General features: G+C 45.5%; 1 protein-coding gene across 1 annotated transcript; it reads right to left on the reverse strand.

Moving 5' to 3' along the window:
• Positions 1-4,578: 4,578 nt before the first annotated feature.
• On the reverse strand, positions 4,579-13,506 carry LOC139060776 (mitochondrial ribonuclease P protein 1 homolog). The gene is made up of 5 exons (XM_070539887.1): positions 12,584-13,506; positions 10,197-10,536; positions 7,891-7,990; positions 6,411-6,593; positions 4,579-5,042 (listed from the first exon to the last, which is right to left on the reverse strand). Exons 1-5 carry the CDS (start codon positions 13,208-13,210, stop codon positions 5,006-5,008), a joined length of 1,287 nt encoding a protein of 428 aa, XP_070395988.1. The 5' UTR covers positions 13,211-13,506; the 3' UTR covers positions 4,579-5,005.
• Between the last annotated feature and the right edge of the window lie 11,017 nt (positions 13,507-24,523).

Below are 24,523 nucleotides of genomic sequence, written 5' to 3' on the forward strand. Positions count from 1 at the left end.
GTGAAGCTGGTGATGATACAGGTAGCTGGGTTGTTCGGGAACTATTTATTCAGTTTTGCTTTTCCGTTTCTGATGCATGGGGATTTTCAAAGCACCTCCAGAGAAGGGGCGTGGTTGGTGCGATGAGTGCTCATAGTTTCCAACATTGCACCAATATTGTGCACCACGGAAACATCGCATTTCTACGGATTCCGATACATCTGCGCACAAGTTCTGGGACGTTGGAAGCGGCACTGACACGTATGACAACTTTGGTTTGTCAGATTTCAGCAGGAGTTGCTTTCTTGAACCGTTTCAAAGCACTTGTGCACTGATAAGAAGATATCCTGCATATTCTAAAGGTTACAGTTCTTACCTGCAAGGTGTGAACATCCTTCGGTCGGGATCATTTGCCAATGGTTGCGCAGGGAGTAATGTTTTGTGCCAAAAGTGGCCAGCTAGTAACCTTGATATCGCACTAGGGTTAGTCGCTAGGTGTATATAGTACATATCAAAAAATTCTTTGCATAGAAAGGTGATATTTGCTGGAATATTGCAAGGTCCTTTGCTTGGAAAATGTATATGTAATATAAACTTTTGCCAAGTTTAATTTGTACAAAGCAACAATGACTTATTTATTACCATTTTGACAAAATTGTTTAGGTATCTTTTTCTTCACATTTATTTTTAGATAGCCACTGTTTGGGACAACTTCCTGCAATTTGATGCCATACAATTTAGCATCAAGCATGCTCTGTGGTAGGAAAAGACAAGTGCTTGCTGGAGGACTACCCAAAAACTGCTGCTTTTCCCACAGGCATAAAGATGTTAGGTCGTGGAAACTCTTGAAGCTCGCATATGGTGGGGAAAACTTCAGTTAAAGTGTCATAATAATTTTTACCAAATTGAGCAAATTTAGTCACCACACTAGCAGCCATTCCATTGCAAACATACCCCATCTATTTGTCTCAGTGAGCCTGCCGTGGTTGCTTAGTGGCTATAGTGTTGGGCTGCCAAGCACCAGGTTGTTAGATCATATCCCTGTTACAGCGGCCGCATTTCGATGGGAGCCAAATGCAAAAACACCTGTGTACTTAGATTTAGGTGCACGTTAAAGAACCTTGGGTGGTCCAAACTTTTGGAGCCCCCTACTACCGCATGCCTCACAATCAGATCACAGTTTTCGCATGCGAAGCCCCATAATTTACTTTTTGTCTTAGTGAATTGCTGATGTCTCAGTTCAGTGAGAATTTCGTGAAGATGTTACCCAGTTTTGCCCTTTTAAGATAGGGGCGAAAAAGGTTTTGCAGATATATATCAAAATCCGAGCAACTCGTACATTAAGGACATTGAAGCTGTATAAAGTTTTCACACCCTTTGAAAGTCCTTGGGCTCTCGTTAGCCACTGCCCACTGCTAAGAAGATTTTGGCAAGTGGTGAACATACATAATGTAATGCCTGCACTGTGCACTCCAAGTGCAGAATTACTTTGTAAAAAGTGAGGAATAAGGTAATATGACTTGCAGAAAGCATTTCCGTTCTCTAAAGTGATCTAGCAGGGCAAGTGTGCAGATCCTAAATTTTTCATTTGCTTCAGATTTGCTGCACAGTTGAATATGAGGACAGAAACTGCACATTGGTTTCATGATTAAAAGCCTACTGGCACGGCTTCAATTTGCAAGCCGTCCTGCTCCTGTCCTGGGTTATAGGACTATGTAGTGGAGCTGTGGTTGCAATACTTTGTTGCACAAGAAAGGCCACAACCTATTTAAAGTGCAAAGTATTTCTTTGCCTTGTTGGAGCCAAGGTTATAGCAAGGTCACACCAATTTTGTGTCCAAAAATGTAGGCTTATACTATAGATAGTGCAAACAAACACCGGAAATAGTACAAAATAAGGTAGCCCAATAGGGATTACAATAGGGGTAGCCCAAGCTCAAGTGTGGGTGCGCGACGACAGCGCCCACTGCTGCTCTAGCGAGCAAGCCGTGCAAAACTGCGGATAGATGGCGCCCGCGCAGCCAGGCGCAACCAGTTTGCAGGCGGCCACTGCACGTGCACACCCGCGCTATTCAGTCGAGCCAGGGCATTGGGGCGTCGTGTCGCCAGCTGGGAACATTGTCAAAAGGCTTCTTGCGCGAAGTTGAGTTTCCGCTATGGCAAAAGCGGCCCCGCCGAAGTGAAAAGCGCGGTCCGAAGTATTGCAGTGTCGTGGGCTGCTGTGTCGTAACGAGCCCCTAATTCTCGTACCTTCAGTACTGGTGCAGTTACTTCAGTGAAGCAGTGCATTCTACAGCATGAATGTTTTTCTAACTCATTTGGGAAGAGGTCCGAGACATCTTGTTCTAAGCGTCTCTTTGGCTTTCCACTTGGCTTGCCCCATTTATAGGGCTGGCTGGTGCATGAATTTACTTCTTTATTGTTGAGGTAAATGCACACCGCATCTGTGTGCTTGCACTGAGTTGTAATGCCAGCTTTGCAGGTGCATCTGCCTTCTCGAACGCAAGAATTCCGCTTTTCATGGCACGACCACTGCAGCTATGAAAGAAGAAAAAATAAGGGCGAGATAGTGAAGCCATTTGCCACTACTTATCAAATGCAGCTGCCTTCCAAACTTGCCTCTACAAATATTCAGCAACATGGCATGGTGCGCATTTCCAAAGCCAACTCCAAGTTTGCACCTCTGCCACAATACTCCAGGCTGCCCTATAAAGGGAAAATAAAGGCAACATTACGTTTACTAATATAAACACTAGCACACTGTTTCGAGTGTGTGTTCACTAGCCCGCTAATTACGCGAGCGCATCACGCGCACAGTACCTTATCACCCGCCGTGGTTGCTCAGTGGCTATGGTGTTGGGCTGCTGAGCACGAGGTCGCGGGATCGAATCCCGGCCACGGCGGCCGCATTTCGATGGGGGCGAAATGCGAAAACACCCGCGTGCTTAGATTTACGTGCACGTTAAAGAACCCCAGGTGGTCAAAATTTCCGGAGTCCTCCACTACGGCGTGCCTCATAATCAGATAGTGGTTTTGGCACGTAAAACCCCAAATATTATTATTAGTACCATATTGCGCCTTTAATTCTGCACCACTCACACTGAACCGCCTTCCCGCAGCAGGTTTTATAGGCCTGTAAAGCCGATACTTTCACAAAACTTGAGTGCAGGCATGACGCGACCGCCGAAATCAACGAGGTGATCAGTTCAACCGGCTTCCCAGTGCTTAAATTTCAGCTGCCTCGCCGCCAAGTCAGTGGGTGATGCTCCAACGGGCAAAGCAAAAGTGTATTTTCGCAGGCTTTTCAATGGGATGCCATGGCCGTACAATTATTTTTTTTCGCACGCCGCAAGCGTTCGTCCCCGACGGCAGACGACAACAACTGTAAGGCTGCCATATCAAAACAACTAAAACATATGCTTCATGTTCGACAAGGAAGAACGTCGAGAGTACGCGGCTTCATTTCGCAGTGTGTATAGACAATCAGTATTTTTAACATATATGACGGACTGACACTCATCTCGAGGTACACGTCGTACATGATGTTGTCGCTGACTTGTGAAATACATTTCCCATTGAGCTGTGCATCGTTGCTGTTGATTGCCTGCTCCACAGAGTATACGTGACTGACGAGCTTTTCTCGTTTTAACAAGTTGGCTTTCCTGAAATAGCTGTCCAGCTGGCCGATCTTTCTGAAGCCGCACTGAAGGCGATACATTGTGACGCGCCGCACGTGTAACGCGAGGAGAAGGCCCTGCACGTGCACAAAAAGCGAGCGGCTGCAGCGCGGCACAGCAGAAATGCGCAGTGGATATTCCCAGTTTCGATTTTTCTGCCACAGATGGCGCTACCTGTCAGGAGCAGTGGCGCCGCTCGCGGTGCTTGGGTAGCCTATTGGCCAATACCAGAAATAGTGCAAACAAACACTAGATACAGTAGTGCAAATTAAGGTGGCTTGCAGCAGCATGTGATGCATGTGAGCTCCACCAACATAACGTTGCCATGCTGTCATTTTGTTGTAATTTCATTGCCTTCATGGCATTGTGATCATTCTTTCGTTATCTTCCCCCCCCCGTTTTTCTCCGTTGTCACTGTGTTGTCATCCTCGTCATACCACTGTTATTCTCATCATCATCATGCCATTGTCATCACAATGAAGCCGTCATGGTCCTTCCATCGGCGTGATTTTATCGTAATGATTGCCCTGTTGTCTACCCATTGTCACGCCATCGTCGTTATTCCATCTTTGTCATCCTTTCGTTATCAGGCCATCGTCAGCACGTCGTTGTATCATTGCAATAACTTTAACAGTAATTTCTTCGGCATGCCATCGTTGTCACACCATTGCCATCATGCAATTGTTATACCATCGCCTCCGCTCTTTACACACATTTTCATCATCTCTACCTTTCATGAGTGCTTCACATGACATAGGTAATCATCAAGAATGGTATCTGCTTTAATTTCTTTATTTGTAAGAAACTATGGCAACGTGCAGTGCACTTATGGATCATTAAAGGAGTACTGACACACATTTTTAATGCTCTAGAAACTAGTATCACATGCATCGTGCATGAGAAAGAATCACGCTTAGCAGGTATGAACACCTACAGGCTTTATTAATTTGATGCTAAAAGTGTTTCAAAATGCCCAACTTAGCAGCATTGTGATGTCACGATATCAAGCAAAATTTGCTGACATCATGTAGCAATAAAGTCGGATATGACAATGATGCTCACACACACAAAAAAAATTTGCAGTTCAGTGCATGTGTTCTTGTTTGCTTGGCAAGTGTTCTGGCACCTGCCAGTACTTTTTCTGAAGTTTAGAGCGCTATTATTTTAACTGAACAAAAAGCATGAAAAGTCAAAAATGCTTGTTGGGACTCCTGTGGCATTGAAACCTCCACATCTAAGGGTTTTAGGATGTTTGCAGTTAGCATAGCAAGTCATTCAACTATAAGACTTACAGGAATGATACATGCATAAATTTTTGTGTTGTCTCTACAACCTTTTATTTAGGCTTGATTATTGTTTATTGTTCAAGTTGAACTTCTTCAGCACCCTGAAAAGAAAATGTCACAGGATTAGCAATAGTTTCAAGCATGGCAGTAGTACCAGGCGTTTTCGCACATTGAAATACACATAATTTTGGCAAGACCACAGCCTCAGTTCGAACAAAACGGAATTTCAAATTAAGGAGATCCCATTATGGTAGTTATTGAACTATACCAGAAATTTCTAAATTTTCTGCCGTATTTACAACATGACAGCAAGTTTGCTCTTGTAGCCACAAGTGGTTGCCATAGGTATAAATGTTTCCTACACATTTTTTGATGTTGACAAAGATGAAGATTGTGGATGAGTTTACAGGAGTTTCATAACTGCTGGGGACCGTACTCCGCATCATGCTCAGCATGTAGTACACAGCAGGAGCTACATGAGTAGTGCAGTCATAGAAGTCTTGCTCCGCAGATTTCGCGATGCTGTTGTCTTGAAATGTAACACACTTCACAACTTACCAAATTAAGGTTGCATCAAAACATGTATTATTAGTGCCCCTTCTTCCTAACGGTATTTAGCATGACATACTGTCTTTTAGTTGTGAGCACACTGGCCGCTGGTTGTAAAAACATCTCTATTCATTTGGTGTTAAATGTAGGTCCAGATTTGTAATGCCTTGGATGTAATAATTGCATATTTTCCTGCATAAATGTACGAGAGTTAATGTTACATGATTCATACCTGTCTTTTATATGTAATGTGCTATTTTTTGTCCATGAATGTGAGAAGTGATATAAGACGCTCCAGTTTTCCTGCGTTGCCTGCTGTGTATGAAATGAATTACAAGCTAGCCACAAAAAAGATTCTGTGACTTGTGCGTGAACTACAAATATGAATAATATCAACTGTGCACCGAAATGTAGCCACAGAGTGGTATGGGAAGCTGTGTCAGACTAGGTCGACAAGCCTTGTGACCTGACCAGGTTCAATTGCACAACTACAACTGTGTTGCCAAATTTATTAACAATTTAATTAGTGATCCCATAGAAACTATCGCAAAACTTTTGGTGTCTGCCACTGGGATGAATTTCAGTTTGACATTTACTCGACAAATATACTAAGCCAAAAACATGGCATTTACTGCTGCTGCTGAGGGTTGCAAATTGAATTACGTGTATTATATTTTGACTAACTACATAAGCCTAGCTTGGCTTGAAAGCCTTCAGCAGCTAGAAAATACCATCAGCTATGTTGTAGAGTCCTAAGTGAAGGCTGCTCCATGTGCCAACTTGCCCAATTTTGTATCCTCTTCAATGCATGCTTCATAGTTGATACAAAAGAAGGGCTCTGGTACTTGTCTTTGTACTATTAAGCAAAGTTAGCTGTGCACCACTGTGATCTAAGATAAAAGCCACCTTAATTAAGTCACCTCTCCTTCTTGTGTTCTTTGGTGACCCGGAACTGTTGTTCTGCTTTAAGCTGTTCAGCAGTCTTGAGCTTCCTTGAGGGAATTGCCTTGAATGCCTCATTCCAGTCCTTGGTGGCCTTCATGTCGAGAAGGATGCGGGTGATGTGGTTCAGAGCGAGCGTCTTGGAAGACGACTGGCCCCACCTGGGTGCAACATGTAGCTTGTGAACATTCACATTCTACCAGTAACAAGCTTGCAAAGTTTGGAAAATGCAGGCCAAATGCAGGTACAAATGGCTTCCACCACAAAGTCTCATTCACACTATCTTGAGAACCATAAGAGGAACATGAGTCACTTAAACAAGCTCTAGCAATTTTGGACAACAGTCTGTTCACATACTGCACACACTTGTATATCTTGCTTACATTCCTCCTTTCACGTCTACTATTTCAAATCTGCATATATCTAGTCTCATAAAACTATTGCTTGCAAATTTTGACCTTTATACACTTCAAATGTTTCATCTTTCAGGCTCTCTGAGGCGGGGCCTTAGCGAGCCTGAAGCAGCGTGGCTGAGCTCTCTTGAGCGGCTCACACAGTCAAAGGAACACAACTGCCTCCGACCACACCAATGAGAGTGACAACATGCGCAGGCTTGTTGGTCGTTCATGTTGAAACGAGCAAGTTGTAGCACGGACAAGGAACAAGAAGGCACAAAATAGTACACACGTTTTTAGAAAGATCCACAAATGCTCTTTTCAAGTTCAACTCACTGTTATTGAAATGTGGACTGAACATACTAAATGAATCTGTGCGTTAAACACCTCGACAAACCTTTCAGCGAGGTATTACAGCAAGGCAGCACAATGCAGTATTGGTAACTTTGTTTCCAGGTTGCAACCCAAATTGCTCCGTTTTTAGTTGCTACATGATGATGATGACTTGCTCGGAATTTTGTCTTTGTTTCAGTAGGTGGTGCCCCCGATCCAGTGCCCAGTGACTGCTTTCTTGGAGTAACAGACATAAATATCAAAGGCAATGCTCCTTGCAAATCAGATTTGCTGAAAGCAATTTCAGAGCTGGAAACACATAACCATGTTTTGGACACTACCTACTGTTTGTAGATGTCCCTTTTAATGTTTTCTAAAATATAGCTTTAAGTTACTTTTTGTGAGTGCATTGGTGTACCAACATGGCTCACTAATAAGCTTTTGGTAAGCCTTTAAAAGCAGCGATAAATGACAGTGCCTATCCCCTTGGAATAATGTGGATATGAGGCACCAAAATTAGCCAAAGCCTCAAAGAATTTTACCAAGGCAAATCACTAGCTATTTACTACACTAAAATGTCAGTAAGACTTCAGAAAGGTAATACTGTAGTTAAAGTGACTAAAGCTCACTAAATTTAGCAACTTTCTCATTAAATTACCAACACACCCCAGTGGAGATGGGCTGACATAAATTAGATGGCCGGGTCACAAGGCATAATATAAACACTCACTGCAGGTACTCGTCCAGAGGAAGCCTAGCAAAACTGATTCCCTGTCTCTTGGCTCGAGCCACGGAGTATGGCATCTGGGTGCCGAGGTCGACCATGGCACCTGCACAAACCAACCATTTAACGTGGTTGTATTTTATGTACATACAGCAGCACGAAATAGAACAAAAGACATCAGCTGGCTGAGGCCTGGCAGTGTGTTATGAGAAACATGAACGCTAACATAGAAGCGCATAACAGCCAGTCTCAAGTCTAACTAGGAGTAATATGTGACAGCTGCCGCTGAAAAGAAAGTGGAAAGGGTGATGTCGAGTTAACCAGTGTAGAGTCACTGTACAGGCTCCCTTTAGGGAGCCCTAATAGAGCCTATACGGCAACTCTAAACAAGTGGCTCTACCGTCACGCTTCGTTTCTACAATGCAGGCAACCTTTTTTAACCTACAGTGTATGACCATTGATGAATGCTGTATCGCAGTGGTTGTGTGCCTTGTTGGAACAAGGCTAACTGCACTCTCCTTTGTTCTCTAGAAGAAAATAATCTGGCTTCCCATCTGTAGCATACTTTCTTTGTTTTCCAGTGAAAAGACCTTCTTCGTTTGTGAGTAGTATTAGTTATTACCCTGTGGTGATTTTTTTCTGTTCTTACTGCCATATGCTATTCTTTGTTGATGATCTGCTTTAGTCTTTGTGACCTGTCATATCGTTTGCTCTTTTCTTTCTTTTTTCCTCTCTTCCATTCTGTTTCTATCTCCACCTTCTCGAAAAGTAGGCAGGCATTGTGGCCCTTTCGGTGGCCATTTACAGCCTGCTTCTTAGCTTCGTTCTCTATCTGTCCACTGTATGTACATTTTCAAACCAAGTAATAATAATAACAATAAAAATTATGCAAATCCAACACCCATCTTGGAATCTATGTGAAGCGGTTAATCAACTGCTGTAAATTTGCCCATTTGATTCCTGTATCTTCAGTGTAAAAGAAAATATGGCGCACCCATGTTATGCAACGTGACACACAGCAATAATCTCAGAACTAGATGGCGTTGATGCGACTGTGGCCTAATGTTTGAAGTGTCGGGCTGCTGTGCCAGGGGCGGATGTTCAATTCCACGATCAGGCACGTAATTAAAATTTTTTTAACAGCGGAGCTGTTCAATGTTGATCCTTCGCCTTCCCGTGTCACGCAGGGCCTGGTTCCGGAGCTCACTGCCAGAGGGCACACTGAGGGTAGGAGCGGGGCCCCGCTGGGATGGGAGCAGACCAATCAGAGCGGGTGCCGGGGGAGGGGGGAGAAGAAGGGTACGGGAGCAGGTGTTTCGCCAGTGCGTGCCCTTTCGCCACATGAATTCCGCTCAGCGTGAGCTTGCACGAAATGGGCAGCACCGACGTTGTGCAAATCCCAAGCTTCAAGAGCAAAACATGCAAGCAGCGCGCCAGCGGAGGGAAGCCACTATAGCTGAGAATTGAGAACAGGAAGCGTGAGCCAAGTGCAAGTGGAAGCAAGCCAATCCCACTTTCAAGAGAAGGCAACGCAAGCCAAGTGCCAGCATAGGCAAGCTAAACCTAATTTCGAGAGTAGAAGGCCAAGCAGAAACGTCGACACAGAGAAATTCCTCCCTTGGAGGCTGCTGATGGATGGTTCAAGAGAAAATTCCTCAACCGTGAGTGCGGCTACAGCTGCAAGGTGTGTGATAGACTGTGATTTGATCACAACCTCACGCAACAGTGGAGTGTGCGCAATTCAGAACCGAAGCTCAAATCTAGCAAAACAATGACGACAAAAGACTTTCATGAAAATTGCGCTAAACACAAGTTCAAACTTGAGAAAACGACCACCAGCTTCGCTGTTTTGACAGTTTTCACTGCGTGGAAGTGGCTTTACTTTTTTTCGGTGAGCTCTTTGGCAACGCAGCAGCAGCATCCAGCAGCCATGGTCAGGAAAGTGCAGGGGATTCGCAAAGAAAGCTTCGATTTAATAATAATCTTGTGGGCAGCTGATAAAGATAGGCTGTTTGCTAAAATCCCAATTCTCACCCTCACCCACCTCCACCTAGGCAGTGGTAATTGTCAAATCAGCAATATTGGTCACTATCATTATTGTTACACTTGGGCGTATTGCCAGTCACAGGATGACATTTGATATCTCCATTCAATGCTGCACCTGCATGCCAAAATTCATCAAGATATGCTGATAAATAAACAAAATCTTTAGGACCATCATCCCCCTTGATGTGCAAAAAGAGTGCAGTAGATTTTCTACTTCATAGAAAATATGTGTCGGCACTCCTTTAAAAACAATGGCATGACCATACCTACGATGTAGATAGCATCATCACTGTAGCGGAGCGGCTGCCTTGCATCAGGTGTCAGGTAGACCAACTTTTCCTTTGGATACAGGTCAAGGTAGCTGTTCTCAGTGACAGTTATGAGACAGCTTGGCTTGCCCAAGTGAGGTATGGCCTTGTATACGTGATGCTTGTACTGCTCGCCTTTCAGACCACAGAAGACCAGATTGAACGGATCTGTAGAGAGCCTGTTTGCGGCAAACACTTCTTGCAGCTGGTCAGCAGCATTGATCAACTCGCGATTTGTCATTTCCTGCTCGTAGTCCAGGTCAAACACCAATGTCTGCCCAAACATGGCAGCATAAGCCTGCAGAGTGAGACAAAGATTCAGAACCACACATAGAGAATGCAAGCACACTACAACTATGTACGAAAATCGGTAACATACTTTAGTTTACAATGTATATGGGCTGACCAGAGAACTAGGAAAACTGATGCCTCAGCCACTGTGGTTCTTGTCGGACATTTCTAGTGAAAAGCCAATAACTGCAATTCTTGTTAATTTATTTGTTTACATCAGGAAGATGCTGGATGGCCCAAGCAAAAAGTGAGAAATTCGCTTGAAAGAAACCTGAGCCCCCCTTGCACATGGTATACAGCAAAAGCAAACACTTAGATATGTCTATACGACAATAAGTGAGCACAGAACTAAGCATGCAAAAGAAGTTGTACAAAAAGAAAGGATAACCTGACCATATAAGCAAAAGATGCGCATTCCTGATAATTCATCATGGAAGCTTATCTGCACATGGATTGTGCGTAAATTGATGCTATGGATTTATTGCTTCCTTATAAGCTCATTGTAATCTGTCACCTATCGCATGTTAATTTTTTTCTTTGTGGTTCCTTTACTAAATTTGTTTGCTGGTTGTGTGTGAAAGAGCAGAAAACTGCTTCGAAGCTGTCAACACATACAGCTAAATACACTATAAGGTTGACCAACAATGGTCATATGTGCATGTATGAGCTACCTGGAAATCGATGCTTTTTTAACCAGAAATTGTGTTTGTACTTATTAATATGTTTTTTCTGATTTCATTAGTTATCTGTGAACAAACAACTGATGTCATGGGTTACTCTAGAGCCGGTCCGATTTTGTAGAGCCAGCTTTTTCTTTACCATGATGGTGACAGCGAAGCTTTGATGATGTGATAAGAGACTTTCTGCTCAAAGTGGCAAATAGTCTGTATCTCTTAACAAAGTGAATGTGTGGCTTTCTATAATGGAAATTGTGTGTTCAAGTATGTGTGGCACATTATATACAGCTGCACAATCTGATGATCACAAACTAGCCTAACACCTTAAAAGCACTTCCTGTTGGGCTAGTTGGTAGCTGTTCATTATAAAATATAAAGATGCCAAATAAGCGGACACACACAAGAGAATGGGACAGGGTACCACTTGCAACTGTGAGTGGTACCCTGTCCCGTTCTCTTCTCTTTTGTGTGTCCGTTTATCTAACCTAACACCATTTGTTGCCTGAGAGGAAAGCTTCTTTCTATCCTCTGAAAATTCCCTATGGTTTACCATACAACTCAACGTATGCACGCGAATGTGTTCTTTGGAATGCTGCACATGCGAAGAAGACTGACTCTGCCCCACTATAGTGCTTGCTCACAACTGCCCAGTGATCAACAATATGGTCGTGCACAGGAAACCTTCCTCAGTGCCTATTGCAAGTTTTCAACATCCACTTGACTCAGCCATACAGCAATGGGCTACTGTTGCATCTGTCTTGAAACAAAGAGCTCAAAGCACCCGAAGCCCCCAGTTTGAGAAACACAGCGACCTACAGCAGCAAGCTTGGTTGGTCAATCTTTAATGGTGTGGAACTCACTACAGGGGATAGGTCATAATTTAGGTTGTTAAAGGGAAAAAAAAGAATTGCAAAATCAGGACATCCGCCGGACGTCCAATTTTGAGTATCGTACCACAGACATTCCAAGAATATTGCACATGTGCCTTTATCAGCATGCACATTAAAGTGATATTAATAGTACTTTAATTAATAATCATAATGAAGAAGCTTAGTTCCGCAAACTCTGTTATGAATTTTCAGAAATATAAAACAAAGATACCATATTAGTGTGCTGAGAAAATAAATTTGCAAAATCGGGGTGATGGTCGCTCTGTATCACTTTTAAAATTAAATGGAGCATCACATGCGTTCCTCTAGGAGAAACCTAGTGTCGATACACTTCGTTTCTCCAACAGGAATGTATGTTGGTTGGCTGGTTGGTTTGCCTTTAAAAACGTGTGTGTAGCAAGAGCTATTTCTAGCACAACTGTTTCGTTATCGGCGCATCGCCGAGTAGGAATAAACCACAGCTCAGCAGAATGTCGCGCGCCCCTACCTGTCTGTAATTCTGAAACCTGTGAATCGATTGATCCCGGATGAAAAGAAAAATTGTGTTGTCGATGCCGTACTGGATGTGGTTAATCGAGCCGTCCTCAGCGGCCTTCTTCAACTTCTCTTCCTTGGCCGCGAGCCGCTCTAATCTGCGTTGTTCCTTGCGTCGCTTAAGAGCGCGCGTTGCCATCTCAGTCTTGAACAGGTAGTTGAAGTACTTCGCCCTTTGCAACGGAGAACGGATACCGAGCAGCTTCTCCATGTCCTCAACGCTCAACACAGAAGGTACGCGTCCCACAGTGTCACGACAGCTCACGTACTCGAGTAGGACAAGGTGAATCCGTCGTCTCGTCTCATCACTCGTTATGAGCTCCTTGAAATCGTCCACTGTCATTTCGGTGTTTTGAACAGAAGCAGCAGATTTGTCTGGTTCCTCATTTTGAGCATCCGTTGCTTTCGAAACGTCTGCTGCAGTTGAAAATGATCGAAGCGAGAACGGCGCTACACTGTTCACACTGAAGTGCCCTCGAGGGCTCGGTAAACACTGTCCGAAGCGCGCAATACCGACTCCCCGCGCGGGCGCGCAGCACCGGGTGAAAAGCACAGAAATCCTCGAAAGGAACTTAGCCATGATCCTTGAATGCTATATACCAGGATCTTCGCGTCCTTTTCCAAAGCAAATTCCGAGATATGCGATGGCGCTGCTCCGCACTTCACTTTACACAGATCACGCTGTTTTCAAAACGAGCGAAAAGTACACAAACATGATCCGTGAGTTCTGCTATGACGGACAGCTGTCATATTTCTGGCAGATAAATAGTAAAGTAGACCACATTTGAAAGTAACCCTCAAAAACTAAGCATACTCTGATGTGGTGCCGAGCAAGGCACTGCAAACGCACATGCTGACCATGTGATTTTGGATTTGGCTCCGGCTTGGGTTGGCGCATTCGCAATGGTTTCTTTTCATTTACGTTTGTTGCAAGCCGCACGTGCGCAAAACATCTGTGTAAATTAAATGAAAATTTATTTGTTTTACGAACGTTTTTAAACGCATTTTACTAAACTACACAACATTACACGATGCTCCCTTCGCCGTGAGATCAGCTCGAAAAATTCGCGCAAAAGTTCGTCTGCTAGCCCAGTTCTCGTGCGCAGCAATGCGATGGAGAAGGCGTCATGTCGTGTATTACAGTGCCAGAGCTGGTTTCTCGTCTAACGTCCATCGTTTTACAGCGAAGAGCGAAAACTAGAGGTGTGTATATGAATTCAGCGAAGCGTTCACACCTGAAACTCCACGGCTGGTGAGTAAACAAAACTGCAGCGCCGGATCGCTGTCGTCCATTCGTAAACAAGGAATGTCGCTGAAGCCAACGTTTCCTCAAGAGCACTTGTATTTGTATCCTCGTCGAAACGTTGGCTTCAGCGACACTTTTTGTTCTACCACCAGCTCAGGTCGGCTGTCAATAAAATTTATCTACCTCTCTCTTTGGTTTACCACTGTCATTCACTCAAAAAATTGAGTGATTGAAATCGTGCCGGAACCACGATTTCATAATGAGGCACACCGTATTGGGGGACTCTGCAATTATTTGGGGACTCCGGACTCGCGACCACGGCCACCGCATTTTGATGGGGGCGAAATGCGATAATACCCGTGTACTTATATTTTGGTGCACGTTAAAGGGACACTAAAGACAAAAATGATTTCATCTGCATCAGTAAATCACCTTTCTACAACACCAAAAACAACCCTCTTACAACGATAAGACGTTTGGCAAGCCAGAAAAAGCGCAAGAACGAAATACGGGTGGCGACGCCTACTCGCACCTGGTGGCACCTGGCGACGCCTTCCCGCACCTGGTGGCTGTGACATCTTGGAGTTTGATGTCATCGTTTAGGGCCTACTAATTACATATAGCGGTACAGATTGACTGCATTGTGTTCTAAACGAACCAAATATTAAACATGGCAAGTTTCGGGAACCTTTACTCAGCCAACACGGCCCAAATGCGAAAACATACTTTGGAATCCCTGTCGTCACGTTGACGTAGCGGCGCTGGGGTTTCGGCGCGAAATTCAAATACAGATCCTTGGACCTTCATTTTCTCATCTAATAATCAAACTATATTTTTGAAATGACTGCCTGCAGGGTTCTTGAACAATGCTCCATTGGTCTAAACTGATTTATTGTTTCGCTTAGTATCCCTTTAGAGAACCCCAGGTGGTCCAAATTATTCCGGAGTCGCCCACTACGGCGTGCCTCATAATGTCATGGTGGTCTTGTCACGTAAAACCCCATAACTTTTTTTTTTAGTTGGCTTTCTTTTTGCGGGGGGAGGCGTGCCAGGTGGGCACCGTGACGTGCCCGAAGCGACGTGACGCAAGCGAAAGATAGTCGTAAGGTTTCCTCTTATTCGCGCGGTTTTAGTCCTATCCTGCATCTCTGGCTTAACGAGAACTCGCGCTCACGCACGTACTATATGCGACTGCCGCCAGCGCCGATCGTCTCAAGGAGCTATATCTGCCGTACAGAAGTATGAGTGCTGGTTAGGCCGCCGCGCTGTTGTCTTGAGATCGTGGTTCGGTGCCACCATTGGCTACGCATTTTCTTTGTAAAAGAAGAACACTAAAGAGAAACACTGAATTAGTTTAGATTGATCAAGTAGCCTTAAAGAACACTTCGGTCATTGATTTCGCGGTAATAAATTGGTTAGAAGTTAAATGACGGTCAAAGTAGTATTCAATTTTTTAATTTCGCGCCAGAATCGCAGGGCTGGTAAGCTTATGTGACATCGTGGATGACAATGCATTTTATTGCGATAGAAATTATATGTACACTCCAGGCGCATTAACTGCCGTCGCCGTTGCCGTCGCCGTGATGTTCCGTATGAGTGAAAGCGTGTGAGGCTGAGCCGGCGAACGCAGTTCAATCGGGCGTGCGGGAGCGAGGAACGCGGCCCGAATATGGCGTGCCCTGTCCTGTCGCGCGTGGGGCAGGGGGGTCAGGCGGGGGAGGAGGGGCGTTGTTTGCCGGCCTCGATGTCCTCCTCGTCCGCCACTCCGTATAGAGTGGAGACAACCGCGGCGTCTCCTACGGCGTTAGCCACGCGAATCGCGGACGCCGTAGTAGACGCCTTTAGCGGACACCGTAGCTACGCGTTGCCGGCGCTCGTGTGTCTTGAAAGTGTCCTGCGACGTGGCCTAAGTGCGCGCCCCCGCGGGCCTCATCTTCAAAGCGATCTGCGATGTTTGCAGAGTGCGCGTAGTGCCGTTAACTTTGAATGCGCTGTGCTTTCGACGTTTCGTTCGCGTTGAAGCGAGAGATGCATGAAAGCCAATTCGCTTGCTTCACTTGCAATTCGCTGCATTCCTCACTCCAGAATTTTGACAGCGAGTTGCGCGCTCATCGAGCGAGACGTGTTCATGTTTACCTGTGCGCGCGTGATACCGTGCTTGTTAATTAAGTCAAAACGCGTTGGTGGGCTAGTTGGTTTGAATCCATGATAGAATGTGTAAGCGCGACTCAACGAGGACGTAGAAAGATGCAGAACCACAAAGACAGCGCTGTTTCTGTGTGTCTGTTTCTTTCTACGTCCTCGTTGAGTCGCGCTTACACATGCTATCATTGTTAATTTAGTTAGTAAGCGAATGTTTACAAATTTATACGGCCGATAAAACTACTATCTTTAATTCGTACAGCTATCTAATAATTTGCTATCGCAATCAGTGCTTTGCCTTTCGGGTGGAACTGCGCATTCTTTTTTTTTGGCATTTCGGCCATTGGGGTTCAGTAAAAGGTCTTCAAACTTCCTAAGTTCAGTCTTTGATTCTTTTAGACTACAATGCAGTCTACTTTTTACCAATACAATGTTAACTAGGCCTTAGCAGGATGCGTCAAAATCCATGACGTCACGCCGAAGTTGGTGCGCAAATTTCAAGGTGGCGTCGCCACTCATGTTTTGTTCTTACGCTTTTCTGGCTTAGTACCAAGCGTCTTCTCACGGTGAGATTGGCTTTCTTCTTCTTCCTTTTTTATGTATTGTGGAAGAGTAACTTACCAACATAGCTAAAATCATATTCCTCTTAAAGTTGTGTTGCTTTAGAGTAAGCAAAGCTTTCTTTCAAACCCTCCCGGACTTTAGCAAACTTGCTGCTGAGTGTTGCTGCTATATCTGCGTTACCGAGTAGCTAGCTCACACATGCTCCTGTACAGCAATGGCTAGACGCGTAGTGGAGTTGCTGCGCGCCTTGCCTGGCCGCACGCATCTGCTATGCTGCAAGCGCCGGTGCAGAACCCCGACATGCAGTTACTTGCATATACCTCGTACACGAGCGTTAGCGCTAAGCCAAGCGACGCGGAACATTCTGCGATATGTGAGGCACGTGAACAGTTCCTTGCGCCTGTACTTAAATTTAAAATAAAATCGCATCACGCAAAGTGGGCATGGTGGTGTGGCAGCCATGCAATCGCTCAAAAACCCGATCTTGCTTTTTGTGCAGTTTATCGCTCGGTCTGGCACGTGCCTACAACCTACGGATCCAGCGATTACCGGCTGTCCATCACCAGCGTTGCCGACGGCCCCGATCTTCAATAATGCGTCCTTATGTCGTCAGTCCTGCTTTAAAGGGGACATCCCTTCTATGGTCAGCAGGTCGACAGCACTGCTGGCGACTGGAGCGACGCAGGAGGATGTAAGAGCCCTGGAAATCCTACGCCCCTTCCGGGGGCACGGCTTGAGCGGCAGCCATGCAGTCGCTCAAAAACGCGATCTTGCTGTTTGTGCAGGTTAGTAAACCCCCCTCTCTCTATGGTAAGCGGACTAGCAACGTCTTCCTGCTGCTCCTACCGTGCCCAAGTGTGCTCCTCCAGTGCTTGTGCGAATGTGTATTTGTTACAAAGCTCTTAATGTGTTGCGGTGACGTTGAACTAAACCCTGGTCCTACTAACAAAGAAATACTTCATGCTATCACTAAACTTTCTGAAAACGTTGAGCGGCTGTCACGTTGAACTAATAGAAGCTCTCGACGACCTAAAGACAAAGCAGAATGCTTTAGTACAGACCATCGCGAACCTAACAGTAAGATTATCCGCGGTTGAATCCTTCGTCAAATCAGACGGTTCTGCAGCTCTTAATGATGCGCCACGTCTAATCGCCGAAGCTGTCAGAATGGAAGGCCAGCCACTCAATTCTCGACTGGACGATCTTGAAGACAGGTCGAGACGAGATGACTTACTGTTCTTTGGAATACCGGACTGCCTGACTGAGGCATGGGCTCAGTCAGAAGGCCTTTGTTGAAGGTTTTGTCTCGTCACCTTAAAATACAAATTTCCTACTCGGAAGTTTCTTGAGCGCACAGGTTAGGATCCTACACCGATAAAAAGACTCGACCAACTATCATCAAGTTTTCGTCGTCTGAAGTCAGGGATGCAGTCTGGGCGCAGAAATATAAGCTCAAGGGGACTGGTGTGTCAGCTAGCGAAGATTATTGCAGAGCTACGCGAAACTCAAGGAGGAAACTAACACAATTTGCATAGGTAGCCGGGAAGCCGTACTCTCTTCGCACGAATAAACTTATCATGGATAAAGAAGCGTACGTTTACTGCTGAATAAGTGACAGCATACGCGAAATTGCTTCAGCATAACCAGTAGATGCGCATGATTGCGTTGGCACTGTAACTGCACGTGCTGGCACTTCCAGTGCATCGTAGCTATGCCCGCCCAGATTCTGCACAAAAGACGCCTCTATTTTTCTGTCCAATATACGGAGTATTCTGAATATACGCGTGGAATTGTCTTCCGTTATTGATTCCTGCTCTGCTGAGATTGTTGGTCTGACGGAGGCATGGCTATCTGCAAAAGTTAAAAATGAAGAAATTTCGGACTGTGAAAAGTGCTACAAATTTTACCAATGTGATCGTGATTACCGGTCTGATGGTGGTGTTCTGCTGGCGGTTGCCGATAGTCTTGCTTCCCATGTAATTGGAATTGTATCATCGCTTGAGCTTGTGTGTGCGCGCGTGCTCATTGATTCTCGCTAAATAATTTTTTGTGTCTGTTATCGGCCACCAACTGCATCGTTGTCCTTCTGTAATGAACTGCACGATGCTGTCAATCAGCTGTTCGTTAGATACCTAAAATCGCGCCTCTTCTTACTTGGCGACAGTTTTACTGACATCGGGTGGGAACGAGACTCGGTTTCCTTAAAACACAATCAGCTGAAAGCAAAGAATTTTAAACTTTTTGACAGGACTTGAACTTAACTCAGCTCGTTCACCTTCCCACTCGCATAACTCCCTCTTCCGCTAATATTCCAGACTTAATACTTACCACTACACCAGACCTAGTTTCCGGCTTAAGTCACTCACCGGGAATCAGCGATCACTCTATAATTCACTCTATGGGCAAAGGTTTCCAACAAGACAGAAACAAGGGTCATCCAAGACTACGGTAAAGAAGACGTAACTGGAATGAAGAGGGAATTTCAGGTCTTTGCTGATCGGTTTTTCGCCAGTTTTGAGCAGCGATCGGTTGAGGACAACTGGTTGTTTTACAAAAACAAACTCTTCTCTCTTATTGATTGTTTTGTGCCCAAAAGGAAAGTTTCATCAAGTACCCGCTCTCCATGGTTTAATATAACATGTTAAAGCGCATGCGCAACAAAGAGAAGCGGATATTTCGACGCGTAAAATTCACAGCCACAATAGACCACTGGTCTTGCTATAAAAAATTTAAGAGAATTCTGTACTGCGCTTTCAAAAGCCAAGAAGGAATTCTTTAATAAAACTCTTCTTTTGCTACTTTGTTCTAATCCCCGTAAATTTTGGAGCATTATTAACGGTACTAAAATGAAACACATCCAGTTAATCCAATCTAGTGTTCCAGTAGTTCAAAGCGAATGCTGCAATGTTCTGAACAATGTGTTTGTTACTCATTTTCATAAGAGCACCCCCACAGTATTTTCGCATATACCAAAAACCAACTTCTTACCAATGGAATCTATCGCTATTAATGCGGTTGGTGTCGAAAGGCTGGTTGTCAACTTAAAAGTGTCTTCGTCGGCCGATCCAGATTGTATCTCATAAAAAATGCTGAAGTGTACACAAGTTTATTTTTCACTGATATTGTCAAAGCTTTTTCAACAGTCCATACAGATGTCTACACTGCCCTCTGACTGGAAGAATAAGAATGTGGTCCCTGTGCATAAATCTGGTGATGTACATTCCCCCAATAATTACCGCCTCGTGTCATTAACATCCATTTCAGTAAAAATCCTAGAGCATTTAATATACTCGCACCTCATTGAATTCCTTCAGTCCAATTCCTTCCTCAGCATTTATCAGCACGAATTCCGTAAAGCAGTTTCGTGCGAAACGCAATTGCTATTTTTTACTAACGACTTGTTTATTAAAGCGGATCATTACTTTGATACTGATTGCATATATTTATATTTTGCTAAAGTATTTGACTCCGTCTCATACTGTCTACTTATCTTCAAGCTTAATTTAACATAGACCCTAATGTGCTTGCATGGATTAAGGAGTTTCTCTCTGACCAATATGTGACGACTAACGACTTCTCTTCAGCTAATTCTGCCGTAACATCTGGTGTCCCGCAAAGGTTCGTTTTGGGCCCTCGGCTCTTGATTTATATTAATGATATTCCTACTTGCATTTGTTCCTCAATTGTCCGACTGTTTGCAGATGACTGCGTGGTCTATAAGAAAATTACTAACCATGCCGATTTATCTCAACCTGTGACTTGATCTAGGTAGGGTATTTGAATGGTGCAGTCAATGACTCATGACGCTTAATACAACTAAATGTAAAAGTATGCAAGTATTTCTCCCCAAGCTCTTCATATCCTCTGCCAGGCACCACAGTCTAAAGAAAGCAAGATCTCCCTGACATGGATCCCGGCCCATGCGGGCCCTGTCCACCCACACTTCCCAATACCAACGAGGTCACCCACTCCATCGCACGAGACCTAGTCAACCGCGCCGGAGTCACTGTAGACGAGTTGGACACCAGGGACAATCTGACCACTTATTAGAGTAGTTTGCTGGGCCAGTGGGTGCATGGTGAACATATAACGGTTTCCAGCAAGTACGGACGCGAGCACAAGTAAGTAGAAATAGAAATAACAAATCTCCCAGAGATTCTTACAAGGAAACTTAGGCCGTTACACGAAATAGTCGCCCAGACGTTTACTGGCATGCGTCCGCTTGCGGCCACCTCCTTGATGTATTGTGGACAGAAGCATTTGTTCTCCGTGCGCCACACTCTTTTGTGCTGGTCACAGCGGCTCGAGAAAGTAGATTCGTCAGAGAAGGTGACATATTTCTAATCCGCCACCCTCCAGCTGTGGTGATCGACATCGAACTTCAATGGGCAGTTTTGTTGGCAGCTGTGAGAAGGGGCTTCTGAGCGGCGATACGAGTTCGGAGTGCGACTTCCCTTAACCTTCGCCGTATCTTTCTGTCACATTTGCCAGGTCGAGAGTTCTGCGCATGCCCTTCGCACTTTGAAGTGGCTTCTCAGTGACTGCAGCAACAATTTGTAGGTCTTGGTCCATCGACGTGTCGCGGGATCGCATCTTGTGCGGCGCATCCTTAATGCGTCCTTCATCTCGGTATGCTTGGACTATCCTGTTGATGGTCTTCAACTGGCAGCGTGTCAAGGCAACAATATTGCGCTACATGTAACTTTGACAATTCGACGACTTCTTTCCGCTTATGCAAAGGCACTCGCGACATCGTTATAGGCGCTGGAACACATATGACTGCTAGGCACGAACAGCCGTGGTCTGCTTTATAAACATATTCCACGAGAAAAAAAAGAGAAAAAGCACTCTGTGAAGAAGGACGCCCAGCGAAGCTGTCTATGTGGGCCCCTTAATGATGAACTGCACCTCTGCCGTGGGTCGGCCAGGAATTGCACTATCTTCGGGATCGGCCTATACGTAGGGAGAGTGCTTAACGCCTGCTTCACCTCCGCCGGAGTTCGGGCTGGTATTGCACTATCTCTGGGATCGGTCCAGGTATGGGGAGTTTTTTGCTTACGACACGAAAATTTCCCTGGAGGGTAGAGGTATACAGCTTCGCTGTAAAACAGGCGTATCAATACTCTTGAAGGGGCTGCATGATGGGTCATTGGATGCCATGGCTGCGCGTGCCGACACGAACTCATGTCATCGCTAGCGGGCGGTGACACGTAATCACTGCCGTTTGGTAGCACCGCTAACGAGGTGGAACCGCGACGTCCTTTCAACTTTTTTTCCGACAGCGGCCGCTGTGAATCGCCCCACGTTGGGTTCGAGGCTATTTGCCACGCGCCCGCGTGTCCGCTCATATTGCTCACGCTAGTACTCTACAGTGACCGTTTGAACTTGGCCGCGGCGGCCGCATTTCGATGGGGGTGAAATGCAAGAACGCCCGTCTATCGTGCATTGGGTGGCCGTTAAAGAACATCAGGTGATCGAAATTAACGCGGGGTTTCCCAGTACGGCGTGCCTCACAATCAGATTGTGGTTTTGGCATGTAAATTGGCAGAATTTAATTTTAACAACCGGTGTTTATTGCATATAAACTGCAATATATAGGAAGGAGGAACTGCGCTGAGAACATTAATATACGAAATCATCTCAAGGTATTGTTGTCAGCAGGCTATAACGCATGCAGTGGCGTAGCTAGGTCGTCTGGCACCCGGGGCCCATAAGTCTTCTGTCACCCCCCCTCCCCCCTCGGGTGTAGTCGGACGAAAGCGAGTATATCGACAATTTCCGGGTGTCTTCAGGCGTATATGACCCCCCCCCCCCCTCTGGCCCCTTGCACCCGGGGCCCACGGCCCCCCGGCCCCCCCCTGTTGCTACGCCACTGAACGCATGCGATAGCTGGCGTATTTCGCTGCAGTGCATAAATATTGAAGGCACACTAACAAAAGATTCACTGCACTGGTGTATCTGAAAAGACTCGTAATCTCACGAGTTAGTTTCTCTCCACAGTGTCCTAAAAATGTGCAGTTTTCAAAAAGTAGGTTCCCAAGCACACGTTTGCTTCCGCAGACGATCATTGATACATCGACCTGTTTGGCTAATATTGCAGCGCCTGCATGAATCTAGTATCTAGTAAACAACTGCCCACACGCATTCAAGGAAGTATCGCATATGTTTCTTTACACATTCCCTGTGGCTCCTCATGCATGCTAGGGGATAATGGTCGTGCTAGAATGCGGACTCTTTAAATCGGTTTTATAATTTCTTTTATTTTTATTTTGCCGTTTGAAGGTTGCTGACAGCCCTTCCGCTATCGAAGTCAGCAGAGGAATCAGAAAGCCCGCTTCCTGCAGCCTTTGCACTTGTTTTAGGAAACTGTACTTCCCGTCTGCTGCTGGCATGACCGGGTTAAAGCCGTCTTAAGGCTGGAAAGGGCGATGCTTCGCTTTGCTGTACAGTTTAGAATGGACTTGCGTGAAATCTCATTTCATTACTTCTTCAACCGAGACGAAATAAAGCGCCAGCGTCGTCTTCCTTGCGCCATCAAATAGATTCCATTTCGGAGCCTCCCGGGTCACGCAAAGCTTCGAGTCCATCAGCACGGAACGGGGGACCTTGACTCCCGGCGAAAGGACCGTGGAATGCCAGGCACGAGGGATCCGCAGACGGCGCCACAGCGTTGCCAAGCGTTGAGGCCCGGTGGCGCGAGTGACGCGAGGGGGCAATTAGTAAGCCAGAGCCGAGATCAGCCGCGAAAAGAATCAAGCACGGCGAATGTAATAAGCAATAACGGGAAGGGAAGTGGGAGAGGAACCCTTAACGGGCGCCCGTCTGAAAGTACGGGTCTCGTCGCTTTGGTAGCTGGCATATACCACGTTTATTCACGTATAACGCTCCCTTCCTCGCGAGTACACGCATGCAAACGCAAAAAGTTACGCCATATATCTAATTGGGCTGAGTAGCTGGGACGTAGCGCGAGGAGCGGGGGGGGGGGGGGAAGAACACGAAGGAACAGGTATAGTGCTGTCTTACAACTCTGACTTGCGATGAACAATGGATTGTGGACAACACATTCAATAAGTCACTGTTGCACCATGTAGAGAAAAGCGAAACGGGCTTGCATTTAATTTCGTGCTGAATAATGCCGCGGGGAAACCTAATTAAGCGAATAAAAAAAGCAATAAAATAACCCTCTGACTTCCAACCAGACATAATCGACTTACAAGTTGTAGGTCAACGCTAATCGTGTGTCTCTGGCGGTTTTCCAATACTCACTGTTGACAGCTAAATATGCAGCAAAGCGGGCAGCGACCCCCTTAAGTCTCGCTCCCTTTCTGACGGAGCCGACAAAGAAGGCAGCTTCGCCAAGAGATCACGGAATTCTGTAACGATGCACTTTAGTTTGCTGTCGAAACCAGATTGAGACTGAACGGTCTGCCTAAAGCTCGCCGGAAAGTTCGTCTGCGCACAAGAACTTGGCAGGCTATCCACGTTGTCCTATTTATTCATATTTCTTTTTTGTCGACGCGAAGTAGCGATAAGCCACAACCACTCTTGAATGAGTTTCAATACTTGGGACCGACACGGTCTTCTTGTATAGTCGTCAAGGTGTACACAGGCTTCAGGGATGGCTAGTATGGAAGCAGACCCTCTGCGTTGCTGTCGCAGTCGCACAGCGTTCTCATAAAGTATCAACCAATTCGCCAATGTTGGGCTCTCAGTAAGAATTTCGAATTAAACGTGGATGTCAGCCCCCTCTGGAAAACTCGCATTAGACAATCTGAGGTCCCTTGGTATTTACCTGAATTTCAGTAGACGGGCGTTTTCGCATTCTGTCGCAATCAAAATGCTGCCACCGCGACCCCCCTGCTCAAGAGCGGAATAAAAGAAGCGGAAAAGCCGGGAGGTCAACCAGAAGACGAAATGGAAAACGGGTGCAAAAGGTGAAAG

Source organism: Dermacentor albipictus, chromosome 6 (assembly GCF_038994185.2).
Source record: "Dermacentor albipictus isolate Rhodes 1998 colony chromosome 6, USDA_Dalb.pri_finalv2, whole genome shotgun sequence".
NCBI classification, from domain to species: Eukaryota; Metazoa; Arthropoda; class Arachnida; order Ixodida; family Ixodidae; genus Dermacentor; species Dermacentor albipictus.